We start from the raw sequence: 21,481 nt of genomic DNA on the forward strand, positions 1-21,481 counted from the left end.
CTAATTCCGTTCATAATTTTAAGATTTTCAATTGTGTCACCTCTTAATCTACATTGGCTTAAAAGGCAATGCCATTTTTATTGTTACTGTCTCGTTGCTTTCTGTATGGACTTTATTCCCATTTCTTTGGGTTTTTTCCTCCAAGTACTCTGTTTTTCTTCTTTACTCCAAAGACATGTGTGAAGGGCTGATCAGTGACTCTAACTGATCCTGAATACCATGTGTGAGTGGGAGGGTGAGTCTGTTATGTGGCAGACACCAGATCTTTCCGTCTTGGTTTTTCCTTTGTCCCCAAACAGAGACTAAGTGTCCTGTACTGGAGTATGCAGATTTTGAAATGGATGGACATCAAGGTATCCTAAAAGCAGATAGATTTTGGTTACTTCTTGAAAGGGCCTAAGGATGAGGTTTTGTCATTTCCATTTAAAGTTAAAAGGCAGCTTTATGAGTGACTGTGGGTGTTGTGCGTATATGGGTTTTGCTGTTAATTTGCTTTTCTTACAGTGTTTATTATCGGGCTGCAGACACCTTGAACTTTGTATTAGGTAAAGGTGGGTTTATAAAATTTCAAGGTCTTCTTTTATACTAGTATCTAAATTAGATTACAATAATAATAATGGATAGCAGAGATTAGTTCTTAACTTGCAACTTCTAAATGCACAAAAATAGTCAATGCTATAAAAATGGCTTCAGTTGGACAAAAGAGTTAACATGTTTTTAGCACAAATGTTATGACTTTAAAGATGATTATTGAAACTTAAATTGCAGCCATTCTTCCACCGCATCTTGGTTATGAAATAAACAACATCAGTTTGAGTGGATGATTAAAAAAACATTAAAAGCAGACAGTTGATTTAAAAGTTAATATTACTTGCAGACAGATGAATGAGTGGAGTCATAGATTATAAGTAGGTCATTTGCAAAGAGACTCTCCTATGGCTCAGACATGACTGATTAGCGTTCCATTTATCACATGCAGTGTCTTTGTATTTCACTAACTAATGAAGGCTGAGTGATTCTTTATGAAAGACTAATGCTTTCAGTAATTTATGTAACTGGTTATGCAAATTTATTATTGATGTGCTTTCTAGGTTTTTGGAGTTGGAAAGCAGTGGTCATCGAAATGAGATAAGATTGCACTACCGCACAAAAAACCAACAATCACATACAGAAGTGTTTCCCTACATTTTGGCAGACAAACAGTGGCACAAGTTATCAATTGCAATTAGTGCTTCTCACATCATTTTGCATGTTGACTGCAACAGGTAAGAAACACTTTATTTTAAGCCATTATAAAATTCTACAGGTTACTTTTTAAATATATTAGTATAACTGATCTTGTTTCACATGTTGGATAAAGTATTTCAGTGTTTCAGGAGAAATGTCTCTTTTTTCAGCAGTGAAATCTTGATGTTAAATGACAAAGAAACCTGTTCATTGTTAATAATTTTGGCATGATCTATTACAAACTTTTAAAAAATCTTAAAAAAAAACTGTACAGTATATTAAAATAATTTGTCAAATGATTTTAAAAAGCTGTTCTAACAAGGTTATAGGTTGTCCATTTCTTAAACCTAAAGAGTTCCAAAACAAAAAACAAATAATGTAACGTCTGAATTGTCTTTTCAGGTAGTTCTATTTGTGATATATGTATCTAGGGAGCTGAACAATATATTTTTGTATATTTCTTTCCACCCAAACCAAAGCAAATTACCCTGCTTATGACAACTGAAATTTGAAAATATTAATGTAACATGCTTGCTTTTGTGTCATTAGCTTTTAGGGTGACAATCAATGAGAAGCATGACTGTTAGGGAGCACTCAAGTAACCAGAATGCGCCTCCTTTATATACATTTTCTGTCTCTGGCTTATGGGTACTGCCACCTGGAAGCTATAGTTTGGACAATGACAAAGAGAACATGGAAATGTCTTTATTTTGTTTTTTGCTTATCCAGTTATCAGAGGTGATTTCTTTTTAAGTGAAACAAAAATCCTATTTCAGTGAAAACAGTTAATTTTTCACAGGTTGTCAGGTCCTTAAACAGGCATGTACCTTGTTTAAAAGAAAGGGATCCTAATCTTTTTAATCCAGATGATATGTCCTGACCCATCACTGGCTAAATGTCTTCTCTTCTGAGGTCTGGAAGTTAAATGACTTGATTTTTTGCAGATCGTTTGCATTAAGGTTGGGCTCAGCTACTTGTTTGGAAAAGACAGTTATGAATTTTGACCTAATTGAGCAATGCAATCTTCTGAGGACTTCTAGATTTCTTCTGGGGCACAACTGTCTGCAGAAGTGTCTGGATGAAAAGTTGCATACTGTATGAAAAGATAGTACAGACTGTTTTTAGGCATCTAGAATTTCTTATCTTATCCACCATGGTATTCTTGATGTGTCCAACGTGGTCCTCATGAGAAGGAGAAGCAAATTATGATAAATGGTATTGTAATTCAGTAAGAAATACTCAATAAAATTAAGAAAAAAAACTTTAAGTGGCACAAGATTTCACAGTTTAAAGAAAAGTTTAATGAACAGCCTCAAGGTTTTTTGTAGTCCTTTAGTGGCAGAGTTTAACCCAATCGGACTGAAATATAATGCATCTAAAAAGAATATGGATCACTTTTGATGAGCTCCATCATTAACATGTGAGGTCAACATGCCTTCAAGGAACAATAAAACTTACCAGAAATTATACTTTCTTTGTCAGTTACACAAGATCAGATTGTCACAGAAAGCAATGACAATTTTTTGTAGTTTCATTAATAAAAGTATTTTGACCTTCCCTATCATAGTTTGTTATACACCATTTTTATAATCATTTTTTGCCACCCCAGCACTGTGGATTGTGTCATTTTGCGTGCTAATGATATGTCCTAAGTGTGTTATTATATTGTCCATATGAGAATTAGTCTTATCTTTATGTTGTATGTTTACGTTAATGTTTTATTAATATGAGCTTCACCAAATCCGATTCCATACAACTAATTTGTGTTCTTACTTACTTATTAAAACATGCAAAACAATAATGTTAGCTTAAGACTCACTGACAACATCTAACTTCATGATCCTTTTCAGAATTTATGAGAGAGTAATCGAAGCACCTTCAATGGATATACCCAATGGGACTACTTTTTGGTTAGGTCAAAGAAACAATGCCCATGGTGCCTTTAAGGTATGTTTTTAAATATCTGTTATCCTCATCATTGTGAATAAATTCTTTAAATATTATAGATGACCTTCCTTCTCTTTATTTTCTGTAATTATTGATGATATAATTTTAAAGATTTAAATTAAGAATTTACAAGATTTAAGTAATGCATATTTATTATTGGCTAGTTCAAGGTAATTTAAATATATTCTAAATTTATGTTTACTTTCATATTGTTATTCAGCCAAATTTGTAATTATCTGGATTTCGGTGTGAGACAAAATGCAGAGAAATTATTAAGCTTATGTTCCAAAATGAGAAGTCCATACAAGCATTGAACAGAGTAGGAGAAAGAACACACCCCTGACGAACCCCAGAATAAACTAGGAAAAACACAGACATCCTGCCTCCACAATGCACAGCACTCACAGTACCAGTGTACAGGCCGGCCATGATATCCAGCAAACTTGAGGGGATCCTGCGAACCCTCAAGATGTCCCACAGGGCATTAAAAAGGTTAATGAGATGCCATATAAAAAATTGCCATTACTGCATCCATACATGTAGTGGTCTCAGTCTTTAAGAGTTTTCCTGGAAGAGAACACACTATTACATGAAAGAAAAAATGTTTACCATCTTATTGGTGCTGTTAAGAATGTAAGCTATTGTCAATGCATTATTTGCACCAATCTGTTTCCATTCAAATTATTTTGTTGAAATAACAAATATAATTGGAGGTTCAATAGATTATTGTTATTATCATTTACTCACCCTTTACAAGAACATAAGTCTTTAGAAATTGTGAATCATTCCTGCAGGCTGGCTGCAGTGTAACAAGTAAGAAATTACCATGTGCTCAGCCAGCATTTCCCCACTGGAATGATGGAATGCTCATTTATTATTTATCACATTTATTATACAGTTCACATCATAAATACATCAGTGTGTGTCAGGGCACTTTGGAGACTACTCTGCCTGCAAAAAAAAAAAAAAATCTGTTTATGGTCGCATTTGACTAGGTCTGTTGCTTTAGAAGATGGTAGAATGCAAAACCTGTCAAATTTTTGCAAATGACATGCTCACATTCATGGTAATGGGTGCTTGTAGTTTATCACAGCCATGGAACATATTTTATATAGCTACTGAATTATGCGTTTTACTCTTCTTTTGAAAGACCTGTGTGTTGCCCAGGTGTATTAGTTACAATTTGACAATGATAATAATTATATTTGTTATTGGCTTCCATCCTAGTAGAGCCCTGGAGAAGGGTGCTAAGGTTTAATTGGTTTGATTGATTTCAAAATCCTTTGAACTAGGTTGAGGTTTCACCCATTTCATCATGTATGCTTTGATTTCTCGAAGGTGTAACATTAATGAGGACTAGGGAGATAATAGAAGGGAGCTGATAAAGTGGGGATTGAATGAAATGCTGAAGGAAAAGAACATGGGATGCCAAGTGCACTCTAATTCATTTACTTCATTCTACTAGGGAATGGGTTTGGGTTAAGTACAGAACTGGCAACTTTTGATCCATTACAGGGGGTGAAAGGTACTCCGATTAATCTTTAAATATTAGTTATTTCTTTAAAGCAATAGCTATAAATATGAAATGTATTAATTTTTCATTTTTTGCATCAGGTTTTTTAGGGTCTTGCGAAGAATCAGGACCCTGGCTAGTTATACAGTATATGTTATCTTGCACATGATGCTGCTAGCTTAGATTCTGTCCCTTACGAACCTGAATTAAATTAAGCAGGTTTGAGAATGTTGTATTTACTTTTTGATGTTCAGGTCAGAGTGAGTCAGAGCTCATTGCAGAAACATTGGGGACAACAAAAATCAATAAATACATTTATAACATAATGAAGAAATATACATTTGTATACGCTAAAAATTGTAATAATGTGAACACTGAAAACTAGGGATTATAAATTCCCTCATTTTCAAGTATTGAAAAATTCTGTTAGGAGCATTTGGCCTTTATAGAAAATTTGAGAGTACTCAAAAGTATTAATATATTATATGCTGTGACAGATAGGGGACAGTATCGCTCCCTTGAACCCCTGTCCAAGACTCCAGACACCAAGTAAAAGTCCAAATGTTGACTTTATTCATACAGCACAGTGCACAAAGCACCCTCTCTTCCACAATACTCATTAAACACACAATAATCAACTAATAAACTCTCCACCACTCCATCCAGCTCAGCTCGCCGTCTGGGAGCTCCCACAATCATTTTGTAGTCCCTGACCAGGAAGTGCTCCAATCCCCACTCCATGTGATCTTCTATCACTTCCGGGTCAGATCAAAAGTCCTTTTCTTCACCCCGGAAGTAAATCATTTCTGCCTTCGCTCTGCCTATGATGCACTTCCGGGTTATAGGGCACATATGACTCTTTGCTCCTCCATGCAGCTCCGTCTTGCGGCCTCTGGGGTATCCAGCAGGGCTGTGGATCAAAACTCCATTGTCCATAATTCCCTTCTGGTCTTCGGGGCACCTCCATACTACAGGGAGGGCTCCATCTGGCGGCCTGGGGGTATTGGCCGGGATGACAAGCCGGCCATAAACCACAGTGCAAAAATGTACTTTTCAAATGTGAATTGTAGCAAAAAAATGAATTTTGCTGAATTATAAAAAGACGATCAAAGATAACCATAACTGAATGAATGCTTAGTATTATTGTATTACTAGCAAAATACCCGCGCTTCGCAGCCGTGAAGTACTGCCTTAAAAGTTTTATTAATAAGAAAATTAAACCTTTTTAAACTGAGGGAAAATATACCAATAATCATTTGTTAAGGATCTCTTTGTATACCACATTTTGAGTTCGGCCCTCCGGTTGTAATATGACCAAGCTGTGTGCTGAGCTTACTCTTAAGCATGCAATGTACAGTTGGCCATGTGAAAAGCAATCTTGTCTCAAATCTCACAGCTTGGATTGCTGCTGTCATAATCGGTTTGAGTTTCATGGTTTGTTTCAATTATGACAGTATTTGCAGGACTTGTGTTGAAGTGACATTCGGCATCTGTCAAGCGTTGTAAGCATACAACCAGTTTCATCGATAATTTTGCATCCAGCTTTTGAGAGTTTAAACATTCATAAACATCAAAGTGTCCACTACTGAAATCATCACTTGTGAATCTAAGATGTTTAAGAGGCATTGGCGGTTGTCCAAAGGTGTAAAATATTTGGCCATTTCGGTACACTTGAAAGCGATAACCGAACAATTAAGTGGCAGCCATCAACTCACATGCAGATGCATAGGTGAAGGGCTTAAGTATTTCACTCTTCTAGTGCTCCTGTGTAGTATAATTATCTCCTGTACCATCATCAGTCCACACCTTGAACCTGTCCCAGTCATTCAATACATAAGACACAATGTTCCTCCGGATATCAAGAGTGAGCCTGATATGGCCGTGCAATATGTACATTTCCGGGCATGGAAACCACTCGGTAAGTGACAGTTGTTTGATCGATGGTGATCACCTCGATAGACATCTTAATGCGGGTAAGGTTGGAATGATAAAGGAAATGGGTATCTGAACAATGTAAAGTAAGTCTAAAATACCTACACAATAACTATAATCGTAATAAATGAACAATAAAACAGCGGAGAAGCCGTGGATTAAATAAAAAGGCTGTAGTTATCAACAGGGAGACGTGAATCCTGTGGCAAAGCAAGGAAGGGAATGTAGAGACTGGAATGACGGACGGCCTTATATAGGAAGGCAGCCAACAACGTGGGAGGCGTTGGGATTGGGGACCCAACGCCGCCTCACATGGTGACCGAGCTGCAGGCTATAGGCTATATGTACGTAAGTAGGATTCAGTTAGCGTTGGGAACCCGCGTACCAAATTTCTTGAAGATGGGCCCATAAGTAACAAAGACAGTTCAATATGGCGGCCGACAGTGGCATCATACCACCGAAATAAGTACCAAATTTCAGCCTTATACCTACATGGGAAGTTGGAGAATTAGTGATGTTGGAAAATTCAATATGGCGGCTGACAGTGGCGTCATACCACTGAAATAAGTACGTACATTGGTTTCGGTTAGCGCAGGGAAGCCGCCTACCAAATTTCGTGAAAATGGGGCCATGAATAAGAAAGTTCAACATGGCGGATGTTGTTGACCGTTATGACCGTTACGCGTTGAATTTCAAAGTGAAACCTGCTTAACTTTTGTAAGTAAGCTGTAAGGAATGAGCCTGCCAAAATTTCAGCCTTCTACCTACACAGGAAGTTGGAGAATTAGTGATGAGTCAGTCAGTCAGTCAGTCAGTCAGTGAGGGCTTTGCCTTTTATTAGTATAGATTAACTCTGATGCTAAGGATCTGTGCTGGTAACTGGAAGGTTGCCGGTTCAAATCTCTTTTACTGCTAAAGGGAATCCTATTCTGCTAGGCCCTTGAGCAAGGCCCTTAACCTGCAGTTGCTACAGGGGTGCTGTGCAATGACCGATCCTGCTCTCTGACCCCAAGGGGTATGCGAAAACTAACAAATTCCTAATACAAGAACTTAGAATAAAGAACAAAAAAAAACATAGAAAAGTAGCAAGAAGTGAAGTATAGTGAACTGAATGGTTTAGACCAAAGTAAAACACTTCAGAGAAATCCTACTACTCTAACACAATTAATTGGTTAGTTACAGGATATGTAATCCTGTCAGCAAAAACAGGGTGAAAGGCAGGAACAAACTCTGGACAGGACACCAGACAATTGCAGAGCGAACACACACATACACACACACACACACATCCACACACCAGAAGCACAATAATGTCAATTTAGCATTGCCAATTCACATAACCTGTCTGTGGACTGAGGGAAGAAGACTGGAGCACCGATACAGGGCTGTGGGGGGTGGGGAATGGAGGGGACATGCAAACAAGCCCCTGGGACATAAACCATGATGTGCTTACAACGAAGCAGCAGTGCCACCATGGAGTGGCAACAGTGGTTACATGTTTTAATTCTAGCCACTTTTGTAATTAGCAACAAATACTTGATGCCAAAACAGCACAGTTCTCTTACTTTAATTTTAATTATTTTGTTTATTATTATTCATAGTCCTTTAATTATTCAGTTTTTCATAACCAGCAGTCAAATATTAAAGAAAAACAAACTGAGCCAACAAATGACCCTCTATCTCAAAGGTTTCACAGTCTGTTTCCTCTACCATAAATTTCTTAATCAGGAGTCGATTGTTGTTTTATTCTGTAGCTTGTTAATACTCTTATTCTGCCATACATTTCAAAACTATATACTGTATATATATATATATATATATATATATATATATATATATATATATGCTGTATATATTTTTTTTCCAGTTTTCTGGGAATATCATTAAATATATGGTAGACCAGACTAGATCATTATTTTTATTGTATGATGGACACATACTCTATGTACATATAAGATCAAGACAGCTGGTCATTTGTCAAAATATTAGACATCTTTAGTTTTTTTTTAATAATGAATCAAATTATGCCATCTCCATGAAGTGTATGATCCTTTAATATTTTATATCAACAAGGTATTCAAAATAAAACACTTGACTATCAATTAAATACTTAGCAATTACATAAGGTGCAATTGCTAAAGTTATTTATGTGGGCTTTAGAAAATGAAGTATGTGCATTGGAGTTTTTTTTTCCATGAAATTTTAATGGCATACACCGGAATGTTAATAGAAATATGTTATTATGTATTATTTTCTGAGAGAAATAAAAAAGACCACAGAAACACATTGATCATTGTTTAATTATGAAAGTAAGTCAACCTTTTGATTTTTTTTAAATGAGGATTGATCTTCATCTCCACGCTAAAGAAATGTATTCAATTTCATGTTTTCTAGTATATTACCATCTCAATTAAATTGGCACAGAGTATTCTAAAGAACAAAATTCCCATAACCTTTTCTGTTGGGTAGCTGACTCGTAGATTAATAGACAAACTCTAAGAATTCAGGTGGACTAATCTCAGCACTTATGAGAAAGTCACGCAACAAATTCTCTTTAGAGGTGCTGTGATTAAGTCTATAATGAGTAAGTGTACTTCCTTTCAGGCAGCTGGAAAACTAATATCCTTTTTTATTATTGTTGACTTTTGACAGCTTTTTCCGCATTTTTTTTCTTCTATTTCACTTGGGATAAAGTATTATTAACCCAAGGTGTAATGCTGAAAGGATTTTCTGAACAACCAATGTTGCTTTTTGTTGATAACGTACTATATATAAAAATGTTAGGCTTAATCTTACCTCTTTTATGCAGTGGGTGCATTATTGAAAGTGAAAAATTGCTGAAATTCAGTGTACGTGATATTGCAAAATATTAACATAAACATCATCATGAGATATTAGGCATTATTGGATAAAATTTAGATACTTCGTTCATTTTTCTGAAAAATAGACTTGCTTTAATGAAAAAGTGAAATACATAGTGTAACAAAGGCACTATATGGGCGTCGACCGGACACAGACAGACATAGGAGGCACACTTATAAAAGAAATAATCTTTTATTTTCTTAGTCTGTGGGCTACGTCTTCCCTGTACCCACAGACACAACACAGTCCCACACTGAGCACAAGCTCAAATAAACACCAATCAAAATCTCTCTCTTCTTTATCTCCTCCAATCCACTCTGGCAAGCTTAGTCCCTCTCCTCCTGACTCTGGCTTCTGGAGTAGTGTCTGCTTGTCCCTTATATTGGTCACCTGGAAGTGCTCCAGCTGCTCGTTGACCCATTTCCGGCAGCACTTCTGGGTGTGGAAGTAGAACCGCCCACACAGGCTCAGGGACAATAGCAGCACATCCTGGCAGCATCTCCGGATCCCAACAGGGCTGTAACGAACTTCAATTCCCATGAAGCCCTGTGGGAGTCTGAGATATCGATGCCATCCGGGGGGTTTGCCATCTAGCGTTCCGGGGGAGGTGATGCTGTGTCCACACTGGCTCCCTGGGTCCTTCCAAGGCAGAGGCGTCCCGGCTTGGCGGGGGCCTCGGCCATCCATGACAATAGGTAACTGAAGAAAGATTATTATTATGGCTCTTTAAGGAGGTTGTTTTTGTTCCTAGAAAATGCGTGACATAAAAACAACAAACAACTCATTTATATTAGTACAGATAAATAAGTTAAATAAATACTCCACCTAAAGTGTGTTTTATGTGTTACTCACCACAAGTAGTTTGTAGTGATAGTCAAGAAAAGTTTTAAAACTCATAATCGACAGATCAGTCATCCACTCTTATGCTCAAAACATGCAAAACTCATACATTTTTTGCTAAAATATTGTCAAATAGATACTTCTGGAGTAATCAGCACACATCATAACAGGAAATATATTCCCATAATATTGCCCTTGTTTATTTGTCAAAGCATATGACTGAATAACAGAAACATGAATTATGCAGCATGAGTCGCATGAGGTTTTTTATTTTTATCCATGGACATTTTTCACATCGTTTGCCACTGTATAGCAATGGTCACTATTGAATTCTATTATATCATAAACTTTTTACTTTCCAATCGTGAACTTCTCGGCCATTACTACAAACTACATGGGGTAAGTAACATATAAAAAAATTATTTTTGGGTGGAAGTTTCATTTATTTAACTAATCATGTCATTCCCAAGTCCTCCATTCCAGTCTGATTTTACATTAAGGAAACTGCATTATAGTTTGTTTAAGGAGTGTCTTTTGAGCCTTCCTTATAAAGAGTTAAATAATTAATCAATGGACAGGTTCAGTTGCAGATGACAGTTTCTCCAGAGTGTCATAAATGGTGACATACCCAAAGCAGAAATTAGCTGAAGACTGGCCAAATATGGAAAGGTCATTCGTCATCATCTTATGTGAATTCCTGTAAGATTCCTCGCAAATGTCAAAATCCTTAATGGTTTTATGTTTCTGCTATTAATCCTGAATTAGAATACTCAGAAAAGGAGAATCCCCAACTCCATCATCACTTAAAACTTGACTTGTTGGTAAGATTTTTCAGTTGCAGTTGCAGTTTTTGTGAACCATTGTTGTTCACTGCTTTATAGTTTATTTTATTGTGAAAAATTACTATGGAAAGTGTTTTTTCTATAAATAGTGTCATTCTGTGATCGAACATTCATATGAAAATGTCACAATAGGTCAAGAAAGGTAGCATTATGAGCCAGATAGAAATGGATTGTGATATTCTTAAAAATGTTTGTTTAACTAATCAATCATCTTTTGACCACTCTTCTTTTCATTTCATTCAGTTTGTATATAAAGGCAAAAAAATCAAGTTAGCAAATTGATATTTCCCTGCCTATTATCAGATCTGCTGTGCTGTAACCAGTAATACCTAACAAGGAACTTTAAAAAGAAACAAAAAAGTTGTTTTCAGAATGAGAAAAAATATAATTAGCTTCCATACATGTTTGGTTTCAAAACTAGTCATGTCCTCCAGTGGTCAAACATGTCACAAAAAATATAAAGTAAACGGAGGGGAATGTACTGTATGCCTTAATGAGTTACCCTTCCTCCAGGCTATCAAATGGTCACGGGGGATACATTTTATTTTTAGCACTATCTTATTTATGCCTTCCACAGCAGTAGCTATCTGAGACGTTTGCCAGCTTTACCTTTTGAAGGAGTCAGATAAGGGGTCATCTGGGTCCATTTTCCCCCTCCAATATTCCTAGAAAGGTCTGCTCTTTGATCTCATCTTCAAACTCTGAAGGGAATTCCTCCCCCTTGTCTTAATTAGTAGAGGAAAAAGATAACCAAGAAAGTATGGGCAAATGCCCTGATGTCTCATCTCATCCATTTAAAAGAGCTCCCTTGTGCAAGGTGCAGTTGCAGTCAGCATTGTGATAAAGTTCTTTCCTGTATTTAAACTGCTTGTTTGTACCAACAGTCATACTGTAGGTTATAATTTTTTAACTGGAATAGTGTTAACCTTGTCAATTCAATTTATGATTTTAAACACTTCGATTTGGATTGTGTCATAATTTTCCCCCAGATGTGTACTGGATCAGCTCTTTGAAAATTTAGCTAATCCTCAGGGAAAAGGTTATTTAATTTTAGCCATAATGCTGCAAAATGTCTTTTTAGAAATTCTTGAATATTTTCAGACCTTCTTTATTAAGTTTAATGTAGCTAGCAAACAAGGAAAGATAAACGAATGGAAAAAAAAAATCATCTTACATCAATATTAAATTTTAATTAAAAGCATGGGAGCACAGTTCAGATACTACCAGAAAGATGGTCTTATAAATATTCACAGCAGTGGCTGATTCATCTTTCATTGGATGCCTGATGTTTCATCTGTGGAACAGATTACATGCAGTGTTAAACTAACATAGCAGCTATGAGAGAATGAGTAGGAAGTCAAGTTTTTCAGTCTGTTTGGATGTGTTAGTTTTAATAAATTGTTCACAAATTTCATTGATTTTTATTCTTGTTGCATTATCACTGTTTAGAAACTGATTACAAGAACAAAAGAATCCTTCAATATCATAGCTACATGATATTAAGTTTAATAAGTATAATCCTTTGTGATACAGCATTTTAAAATTTGTCGGATATACCAAGTTCCTGCTGGCATTTATCATTGTTGCTGTTTAGCTATTTATTTGTTTACTGTGTGATCTATTTACCCAGTTATTATACTGTAATCTTGTCAGCTCCTTGTGATTGTGTGTGCTGTTAATGGTACTACAGTATATAAAATAAAGATTGATTGAAAAAAAAATCTGTATAAAAGTGAGACTGGTTGAAACGATTTTCATGCTAAATTGCTCTATTTTTTTCTCCTAGGGTATAATGCAAGATGTTCAATTACTTATTATGCCTCAAGGATATATCTCACAGTGTCCAGACCTAAATCGGAGTAAGTTTTGGTTTTGATGTAGCTTGTTGTGGTGGTTACTGCAGGAAGTTATCATCAAAGGACTGACGATATTTAGTGATATTGTTTTTACAATATACCAACCATATACAAATATTATATATTTTTTCTTTTATTTATTTAACTTTAGCGTGCCCAACATGTAATGACTTCCATGGACTTGTACAAAAGATAATGGAGCTGCAGGACATCTTGGCAAAAACATCAGCAAAGGTAATGTTTTCATTTTGAAATTTATAACATTTATTTTCCTGGGGCTTCCAAATTATAATATACTGAATCAAAGATAGCATAACATTCTTTTTTTTTTTGTTCAGTTTCAATCATTTAAAGATCTATTGGGTTCCTTTTCATTTCTGTTACATCTCTCATAGCTTTCCTGCTAGACTTGTCTCAGAGCGCACCCTGCAATTAGATTGTTTCAACAGCACCATTACTACACCATACTTTAAATTTACGATTAATTCTTTCTAACTCATGTTGTTTCTCATTGTGTTTGCTTCAATGTTATTAACAGTTAAAACTCCTCTTTTGTAATTCTTCAATATTTTCTCACCTTTAGTTGTATGTCTAGTTGTATGTAATGTTTTACTGCATTGTCTCTAAATTCATTAGTGCATTTTTTATAATTACAATTTTCTTGATGTACCAATTTGTTTGTTACCCAATATAAGACTAATTTCCAGTTTTTTTTTTAACATACGCTGCTTATTTTCTTTCTTTATCAATTTCTCCTTTGTCTTTCCTCCTAGTTTATAATAGACCAGGGGTCCTCAATCATGGTCCTGGAGGGCCTCAGTGGCTGCAGGTTTTTGCTCCAACCCAGTTGCTTAATAAGAAGCTCTTATTGCTCAAGTAACACTTCTGCTTCATTTTACTTGTCTTGCTCGTTAAGATTTTGAACCCTTATTGCTTATTTTAGTCTTAAATAGCTATGTTTTTGGTTTTTAATTGCACCTAATTACCAATAACATGCAAATGACAAAAGAGACCAGCATTTCTCCATTTAGCTTGTTACCATTTACACCTGTGTGTATTTATCATGCAGTATTGGGTTTAATTAAATGCTTAGAAGAGAAAAAAGTAAATGCCTAGATTTACTTATTATCCATTTTAGCCTTCAGATCATTTGGATGATATCCTTAGACCTTAGAAAGGGGAAGAAAGTATAGGATATGAGAATTACCTGACATAGCAGAGTTAATGCACTAATAAGCAATGAAATTAAATTATTGGCAAGAATTGCTTTCTAATTAAGCAGAACAAGTTGGAACAAAAACCTGTAGCCACTGCGGCCCTCCGGGACTGTGATTGAGGACCCCTGTAATAGACTGAGTGTCCATTATTCCTTTCCATTGTTTTGCCACCCTCTTCTAAACTTCTTGGACTGCTCCACTACACCATAGTATCTGTGCATGGATCCATCAGACACACTGTGCACTCTGCAATGTATACATTGTTAAATGTATCACCATCCACCCTAAGTACACTTTTTATGTATTTTTCAGCTATCACTTTCTATAATTTTCCTTATTTCATGCGAATAGTTAACTGAATGATTAAATGCTTCTCGTCCACTATCCTTTTTTATTTTTTCCAAGCCACGCCATAATTCTTTATATTATTTACCTGATAGTCAGAAATCAATCACTAAAAGAAACACAACAATTAAAAATGTGTGATAAAAGGAAAATGATGTGTGCTTTCATTTTGTTAGTCTTCCTTTATTACTCATATACCTTTATGTTAATGCATTATACCTGCTGGACCAAATAAAATGAAAGATTTACTTGATTGAAAATGCAAAGTTGATTGAACATTTTTACAGGGTAAAAAATTTTCTCCATTTTGAGTATTACAACCCTGTTCTGCACAATGCAGTAGAGCAACTTTTTAACATTATCAAGGTCTAATGTATTACCCAAGAAGAGCAACAGACAGAGACATCAACACAGGGGAGCGAGACCCAAGCAAGGTGTCAGCATTAATTTCACTCCAGGATTCTACATTAGTGACCATCCTTGTCAGTGAGAGTCAGGCCTGACCCTGTAAGAGAAAGTGTAAAACCAGTGAGAGAAGGCAATAGGCCATAAGACCCCCTGGCCAACAGAAGACATGACTGGGTTACAAGACTGAAAATCTGTGACAGGACAGCTCATTCAGTGTGAGATCAGAAGGGGCCAGCAGGAAGTCCATACTCTATCATTAATTCTACAGTATAGGGGAGGAATGGCATTTCTGCTTATATGAAATTCGCAGATGCCAGTGGAACCTGACATTTTTTGGATGACAGAAGACTCACGGGTGCAGAAGACAAGAAATTTTGTGTTTTTTAAGTAAAATTATGGCTATTCTGACACAAGATAAGTGACCATAGACAGAAATCCTCCTCATGGCTATGAGGTAAGTGGAGGGCTCCAGACAGATGAGCCAGGATTGAAAGAGACAGGAAGTTAAAAGGGGAGCTGTTCTGTGTTTGAGTCAAACTACAAGGCAGGAAGGAACCCAAAACTAGATTGAGAGAGTTCTAGACAGGCAACTCTGTCGCTTTTCCACATAGTTTTGTTTTTAGAGACATGTCCTCATTTCTAGTTTGATGAATGTGATATAGGGCCCAGCTATATGCAGAGATGCAAACATTTGCAAAGGATACAAGACATGATTGGGCAGTTTGGAACCTACTATTAAGCATACAGTAGTTAATCTGGCAATATCCTTGGCCTGCCCAGTGACACTCCTGTTTAAAAGCACCTTTCTAGGTTTGGCTGATAAGCAGCAGCATGGAGATTTATTGTAATGTGCAGATGAGCTGGGACACCTCTGGTAAGAGGATGCAGGTTAAAATTATGATGAAAAAAGTGCAGAAGACTGGTAATGTGGATTAAACGTGGTTAAGCGCAATAGGCAGTTCATGTGCTAAGGAGGGATGAATTAATTTGTTTATTTAGACCAAGAGCACTAGTCAGGCTTTGGTTTTAAACATCTTGTTGTACCATTCCTTGTGATATTATTTTTGAATAAAAACATACATTTATCTACTTCTTGGCTTCTTTGGTTTATTTAACGTTCAGGGGACTGCATTCGAACATCCACTCCAGGCTGCAATGGATAAATATGTTACAATTGGAAAGATACCTTCCAAGGTCTTTCATCTGCAGACCATTTTTGACTTGTACTCTGTGCAAAGAATTGGAGCACAGACCAGCCCTGAAATTGAGCTTGACATTTATCTGGTTTTCACAGCATTCTGCAATTAGGAATAAAATGAGTACTAGTTCCACGTACATACTATATATAGAACTGGAATACACAGGTACTCTCAGATACACAAGATCAGAGCAATACTGCTTGCTATTATCAAAGTGGATTAAAGCTAACATCTCAGATTGGGGAATATCTATTCTTTCATGGGTTTCAGGATGGATTAAGAAGGCCCTACTGTCTCATAAACACCTATTTATTTGATATTACTTAATTTATAATAGTTACTTCCATCAATCCATCCATTATCCAACCCGCTATATCCTACCTACAGGGTCACGGGGGTCTGCCGGAGCCAATCCCAGCCAACATAGGGCGCAAGGCAGGAAACAAACCACGGGCAGGGTGCCAGCCCACCACAGTAATAGTTACTTATTAAATACTTAAATTACAAATTAAAATTGCAATAATGAGAAGTGAAGCACTCAGTCACTAGCTTTTCCCAGACTACAGTTAAACGCATTGAAACCAAGCTAGCTTTAAATCACACGAGCTGCATATTGATGCAGTGACTGAAATATGAGCTTTTCAAAGATGCTTCTTGCACCAGTGTATAAGGAGAGGTTTTTGTTTTTAATGTTCACCATTTAGGATGTAAAATAAAAAGTAATGTGTGGGGATCAAAGAAAGGTGTGGAGTTGTAAAGTTTACAATTATTTTAATCAATGAGGTCACCCCTTCAAGGTAGTGTCAAGTGCTAAAATCCTATAATGTCACCAAAACATTCATTGATTTCCTAAACCTGAGGGTTTTTTTTTTTATAGGATTGCAGATAGCTTACCCTAGGAGCCTCAGGCACAAGGCATCAACCACCCTTGGTGGGCCTCCAAGTCATTTAAGATTTAATGATTAACCTAACATTCATGTTTTTCATGGTTAGGAGAAAACCCATGCAAATAGGAGGTGAAAATGAAACTTCTACTCAGTAGACAGTAATTGGGATTTAAACCCTTTAAGGCGTAAGTTAGCATTGCTTACCATTGTACCAGCAGGGAACAAAACCTTCCTCATATATTCCTATTCCTACTGCTGGTGTATACCCTCTAGACAAAAACCTATAACCTTGCACTTTGCAGTTTAGCCATAAATCTTTTAAACAAATCACTAAACTGTTTCCTTTACTTCCCAACTGGTATCCACTGCACAGGTGTTACAGTGTCATTACATTTTAAGTCCAAATGTATTGGCATTTGTACACATCTTACTTGTATGTCTCAAAATGACTAGAGACAGTGGTATTGTTAATGAATACAATACAATACATTAAATATAATGTGAGCCTTCCTATAGAAGAAAGTCTTGTCAGGTACTTAATGTTCATACAGTAATCACAATGAATGGCTTTTGAGTAGCCTTATGACCTAAGAGTAGTCATTGTCCCAGAATCCAGTGGTGTGAGCACCTAATGGTATTTTATTGTTTAGTAGAATAGAGTTGTGAGAAATGTTTCGAGGATGCTGGAAATTTTATAATAATAAAGTTTGACATTAAATGGCAGCAGCTATGTAGTATACACAGCACTGTTCAAAACCCTTATGGCAACCTGGAAATGTAAAGCTTGTTGTCTGGACAGGAAGTACTTGCTTACTTAATTGTGAAAACAATATATAACATTTGAATAAATGCAAAATACAAAACTGTAAGTTTCAGACAGAAAGGAGCTGTGTGGCAGTAGTATTCTTTTGTGACTTTACCAACAACTGCAGTGCATTGTGGCCCTAAGATGAGCAGGTGCTGCACTGGGATGTCAAATGGTCAGCTCCATTAGGAAACCTCTGTAAGGTGGTGAGCACAAAAAGAGACATCTGAGCTTTTGAAGATGTGTGGTGCTTGCTTTAGGCCGTTAATTATAGTGATTTTAAAAGTGCTTATCCTCTCCACTGCTTCCCACTCTGTTGGAAACAGGACAGCAGTCATGTTCCTGAAATTTATGACCAGCCTCTTGGTTTGGCTGATCTTAAAGAATGAGATTGTTGCTCTGGCACTGCTTTGTCAGCAAGTAAACCTTTTTTCGTGTAAGTCATTTCATTGTTGCTGATCAGGCCTGTAATGTGGTTTCAGTCGCAAATTTAATATTGAAGTTTAGGGTGTCTGGTCACACTGTTATAACTGCATCCCATTTTTACAAAAATAACATTGTTGTAAAATATTTCTACAAAAATTAAATACAGAATGTTAAAATGTAACTGAAAACCTTTCTGTGGATCATACATACAAGTAAGCTTAAATACCTAAGCTAAAGGACACATTCAGTAGTTTGACATGTTGTGTAACTGTTACTAGATGAATGTTGCCATCACTGCACATTTAACAGGCTCATATATTGATATGAATGAAATAAAACATTTCCCTATTTTGCATAGTAGCATAATTCTTATGTCATGTCCTTCCTGGCATAAAGAGGTAGGGGAGAGGTAGATGTCTCTTTCAACACTCACCTTAAATTTTGTGACTGTTTTTGCATCGATTAAACATAGTAAATATATTGCAAATGGAAACAGAAATCAGAAGAAGTAGTAGTAGAAGTAGAATTTACTGTTTTTCTATGTGGAATGCATTTGATAAAAATCTGTATAATGTGTAGTTCTGCTGTAATACTCCACCCAAAAATAATATTTTTTATATGTTACTTAACCTATGTATTTTATAGTGATGGTGAAGAAAATTTTTTAATCTTATGTTTTCATGCAGAATGGAAAAAAAAAAAAGTAATACAAGCTAATTGTGACCAGCGTTGTACAATGGCAAACAATTTGCATGGAAAAAGAAAAAAAACCCTCATATTACTTGCGTTGCATAATACATATGTTAGATATACAGTTGCATGCTTGAAATGGGCAAAACACGTGCGTTTTTCTTTTTTTCAAAAAAAAAAAACAAACAAAAAAAGCCCCATGAAATTAACATTTTTTTGTCTGCCATTACTAAAAGCTTCATGGGGTAAATAGCATATAAAACACAAGTATTTTTGGATGGATTATTTGTTTAAGACAAAACAAACATCCCGTGTGGTTTGAGTTACAGTGCTACAGAGATAGGTTCTGGATTCTGAATTTAATTAGGCCAGTTTGAAAACTGATTGACGGATCCATGAACACTGTTTTTAAAAATTGACTATTAATGTTTTTTTGAAATTATTGGTCAGAATGATTATCTATCTATCTATCTGATTTTAATTCCTAATGTAATTGATTAATGGAAAGGCCATCACATCACATTTCTTTTACACCGTTTGCTCATGCACTCATGTCTGCTGCTTATGATCTTGAGTAATTTCTTTTCTCTCATTAATGAACAAAGCTTTATCCAATTAACATCCAATGCACCCTGAAGCTGTTCCAGTCAACAGCGACTTGAGTGCTACCTGTCTCTTATTCTCATCTCCTTATTTTCCTAATGCTTTGGGGCAAAATTATTTCCTCCTGTAATGTATTCTGTAACCTTTCTAGTGATCTATTGTTTGCTTATGTAAATTTTTGGAGCTGGTTTGAGCAATTTTTGAATATGTGAGGACTGTACAGACTGAATAAGTAAAACTAGGCTGTTATACACTAGTTGTTTTCACTGGCTTCTTCAGTTAGTGTAGCTCTTATTTCATGTTCTAGCTCATCTAAATCATTGTGACCTTTTCAAGTGGTATACATTAGTAATTAACACAATGCCTAGTTAGGTACATGAAATACTTTTTGGAATGAATGCATGCAAACTGACAAACCCTTAAGGCCTGAAGATATGATATTTCTATAATGCTTTACTTGATGTAACATTAGGAATCTGTTGAGAATACAACTGTGGCATCTGGTCTGTGGGTGGGTATATGCGAGGATTTGAACATTGTCTGCTCTGAACAGACAGAATTTAGCTTTGGTAGCGAATCCTTTTCTAATATGATTATTCATTTAGATAATGAAAATGTTAATATTTATAACCCTATTCTCCTATTTTTTGAATGTCAACACAGCTGTCTCGAGCCGAAGAGAAGATGAATAGCCTGGATCAGTGCTTTTGTGAAAGGACATGTAAGGCAAAAGGAGTTGTCTACAGAGAGCTTGAATCCTGGACAGATGGCTGTAAGAATTGCACATGCATGGTATGTCTCTTCTGTTTAGCTGGGGATGCTGGTCTTCAATGACCTCTTTGTGTAAATTTTTAATTGACAGGCCTAATACTGCATCACACACTCATTAAGCATTCCCTTAGGGTAATAAGACAAATTAGTCAAAATCCCAGTTTTGAGCACATGCACGCATTAGACATGAATTAAATTTAAAAAAAAAAAGAACTCTTCACATTGGTAAATGAATATGACATACTAGAATGCAGTCTAAAACCAAAAGCATTATACTGTATGTGTGTGTGTGTGTACACAGTTCATATACAATATGTGCATATATAATCCATGCATGTATATAATACTGTATGTGCATACTTTATATACCATATATATAAATATATAAGTATGTATATGTTTACATGTTCATTATTGCTACATGTACAAAGTAAGGTTAAATTATCATTTGCATCTGCAGATCTACATGCAACACATCACCACTATCCAGTGCCATGATTAAAGAGTGTAACATCATTGCCTTTAAAACTTATACTTTGATTACCATGCAGCAAATTAGTGTACAGAGAATATCCATTTTCACAAATAGATATGATTCTACAACTTTTTTCTCCATAATAAAATTCTGCTACTGTATGTCTTACTAATGAAATCACAGGAAAGATTCTTATATTCTTAACATTCTTACATAAAATCTGATTATTAAACTACTATGTATTCTATTGATATATTAAAATACTGTGTAGTCTATTGATATTGCATATTATTTTGGGGTAGTATATATGGTACAGTATATAAGGAGAGGTTTTTAAGTCAATCCTTGCATTCCAACTTTCAGTGTGATGCTGTACGAATAAATTTACCTACCATTGCTCCAATTGTAAATATACATTTAAACAATCTTCGGATAATACCTCTATAAATTGTGAAAGCTGTTTTTTTCTGAATTGCAATTGTGTTACTATTGAAAGTGCTCTAGTAAACAAAGGTTGGTTATTTGCTTAATATATAAAGAAAAAAAGTCACAATAGATGTGGAGCAATTCAAGTTACATTACTGATGCTTAATTACACTGCTAGCCATTAAAGTTAGCAAAAACTTGTGATATTAA

At 35.7% G+C, this 21,481-nt stretch overlaps 1 protein-coding gene across 3 annotated transcripts in view; it reads left to right on the top strand.

The window, feature by feature from the left end:
* The window catches only part of nell2b (neural EGFL like 2b), a 405,950-nt gene that overhangs the window by 77,540 nt on the left and 306,929 nt on the right, over positions 1 to 21,481 (top strand). For all 3 annotated transcript variants that reach the window (XM_039760883.1, XM_039760881.1, XM_039760882.1), the window contains exons 4-8: positions 1,092 to 1,265; positions 3,078 to 3,174; positions 12,950 to 13,022; positions 13,171 to 13,253; positions 20,263 to 20,391. In XM_039760883.1, the coding sequence (XP_039616817.1) occupies positions 1,092 to 1,265; positions 3,078 to 3,174; positions 12,950 to 13,022; positions 13,171 to 13,253; positions 20,263 to 20,391 (556 nt within the window). The remainder of the gene's footprint in view (positions 1 to 1,091; positions 1,266 to 3,077; positions 3,175 to 12,949; positions 13,023 to 13,170; positions 13,254 to 20,262; positions 20,392 to 21,481) is intronic.

This window comes from Polypterus senegalus, chromosome 8 (genome assembly GCF_016835505.1).
Source record: "Polypterus senegalus isolate Bchr_013 chromosome 8, ASM1683550v1, whole genome shotgun sequence".
Lineage (NCBI taxonomy): Eukaryota > Metazoa > Chordata > Cladistia > Polypteriformes > Polypteridae > Polypterus > Polypterus senegalus.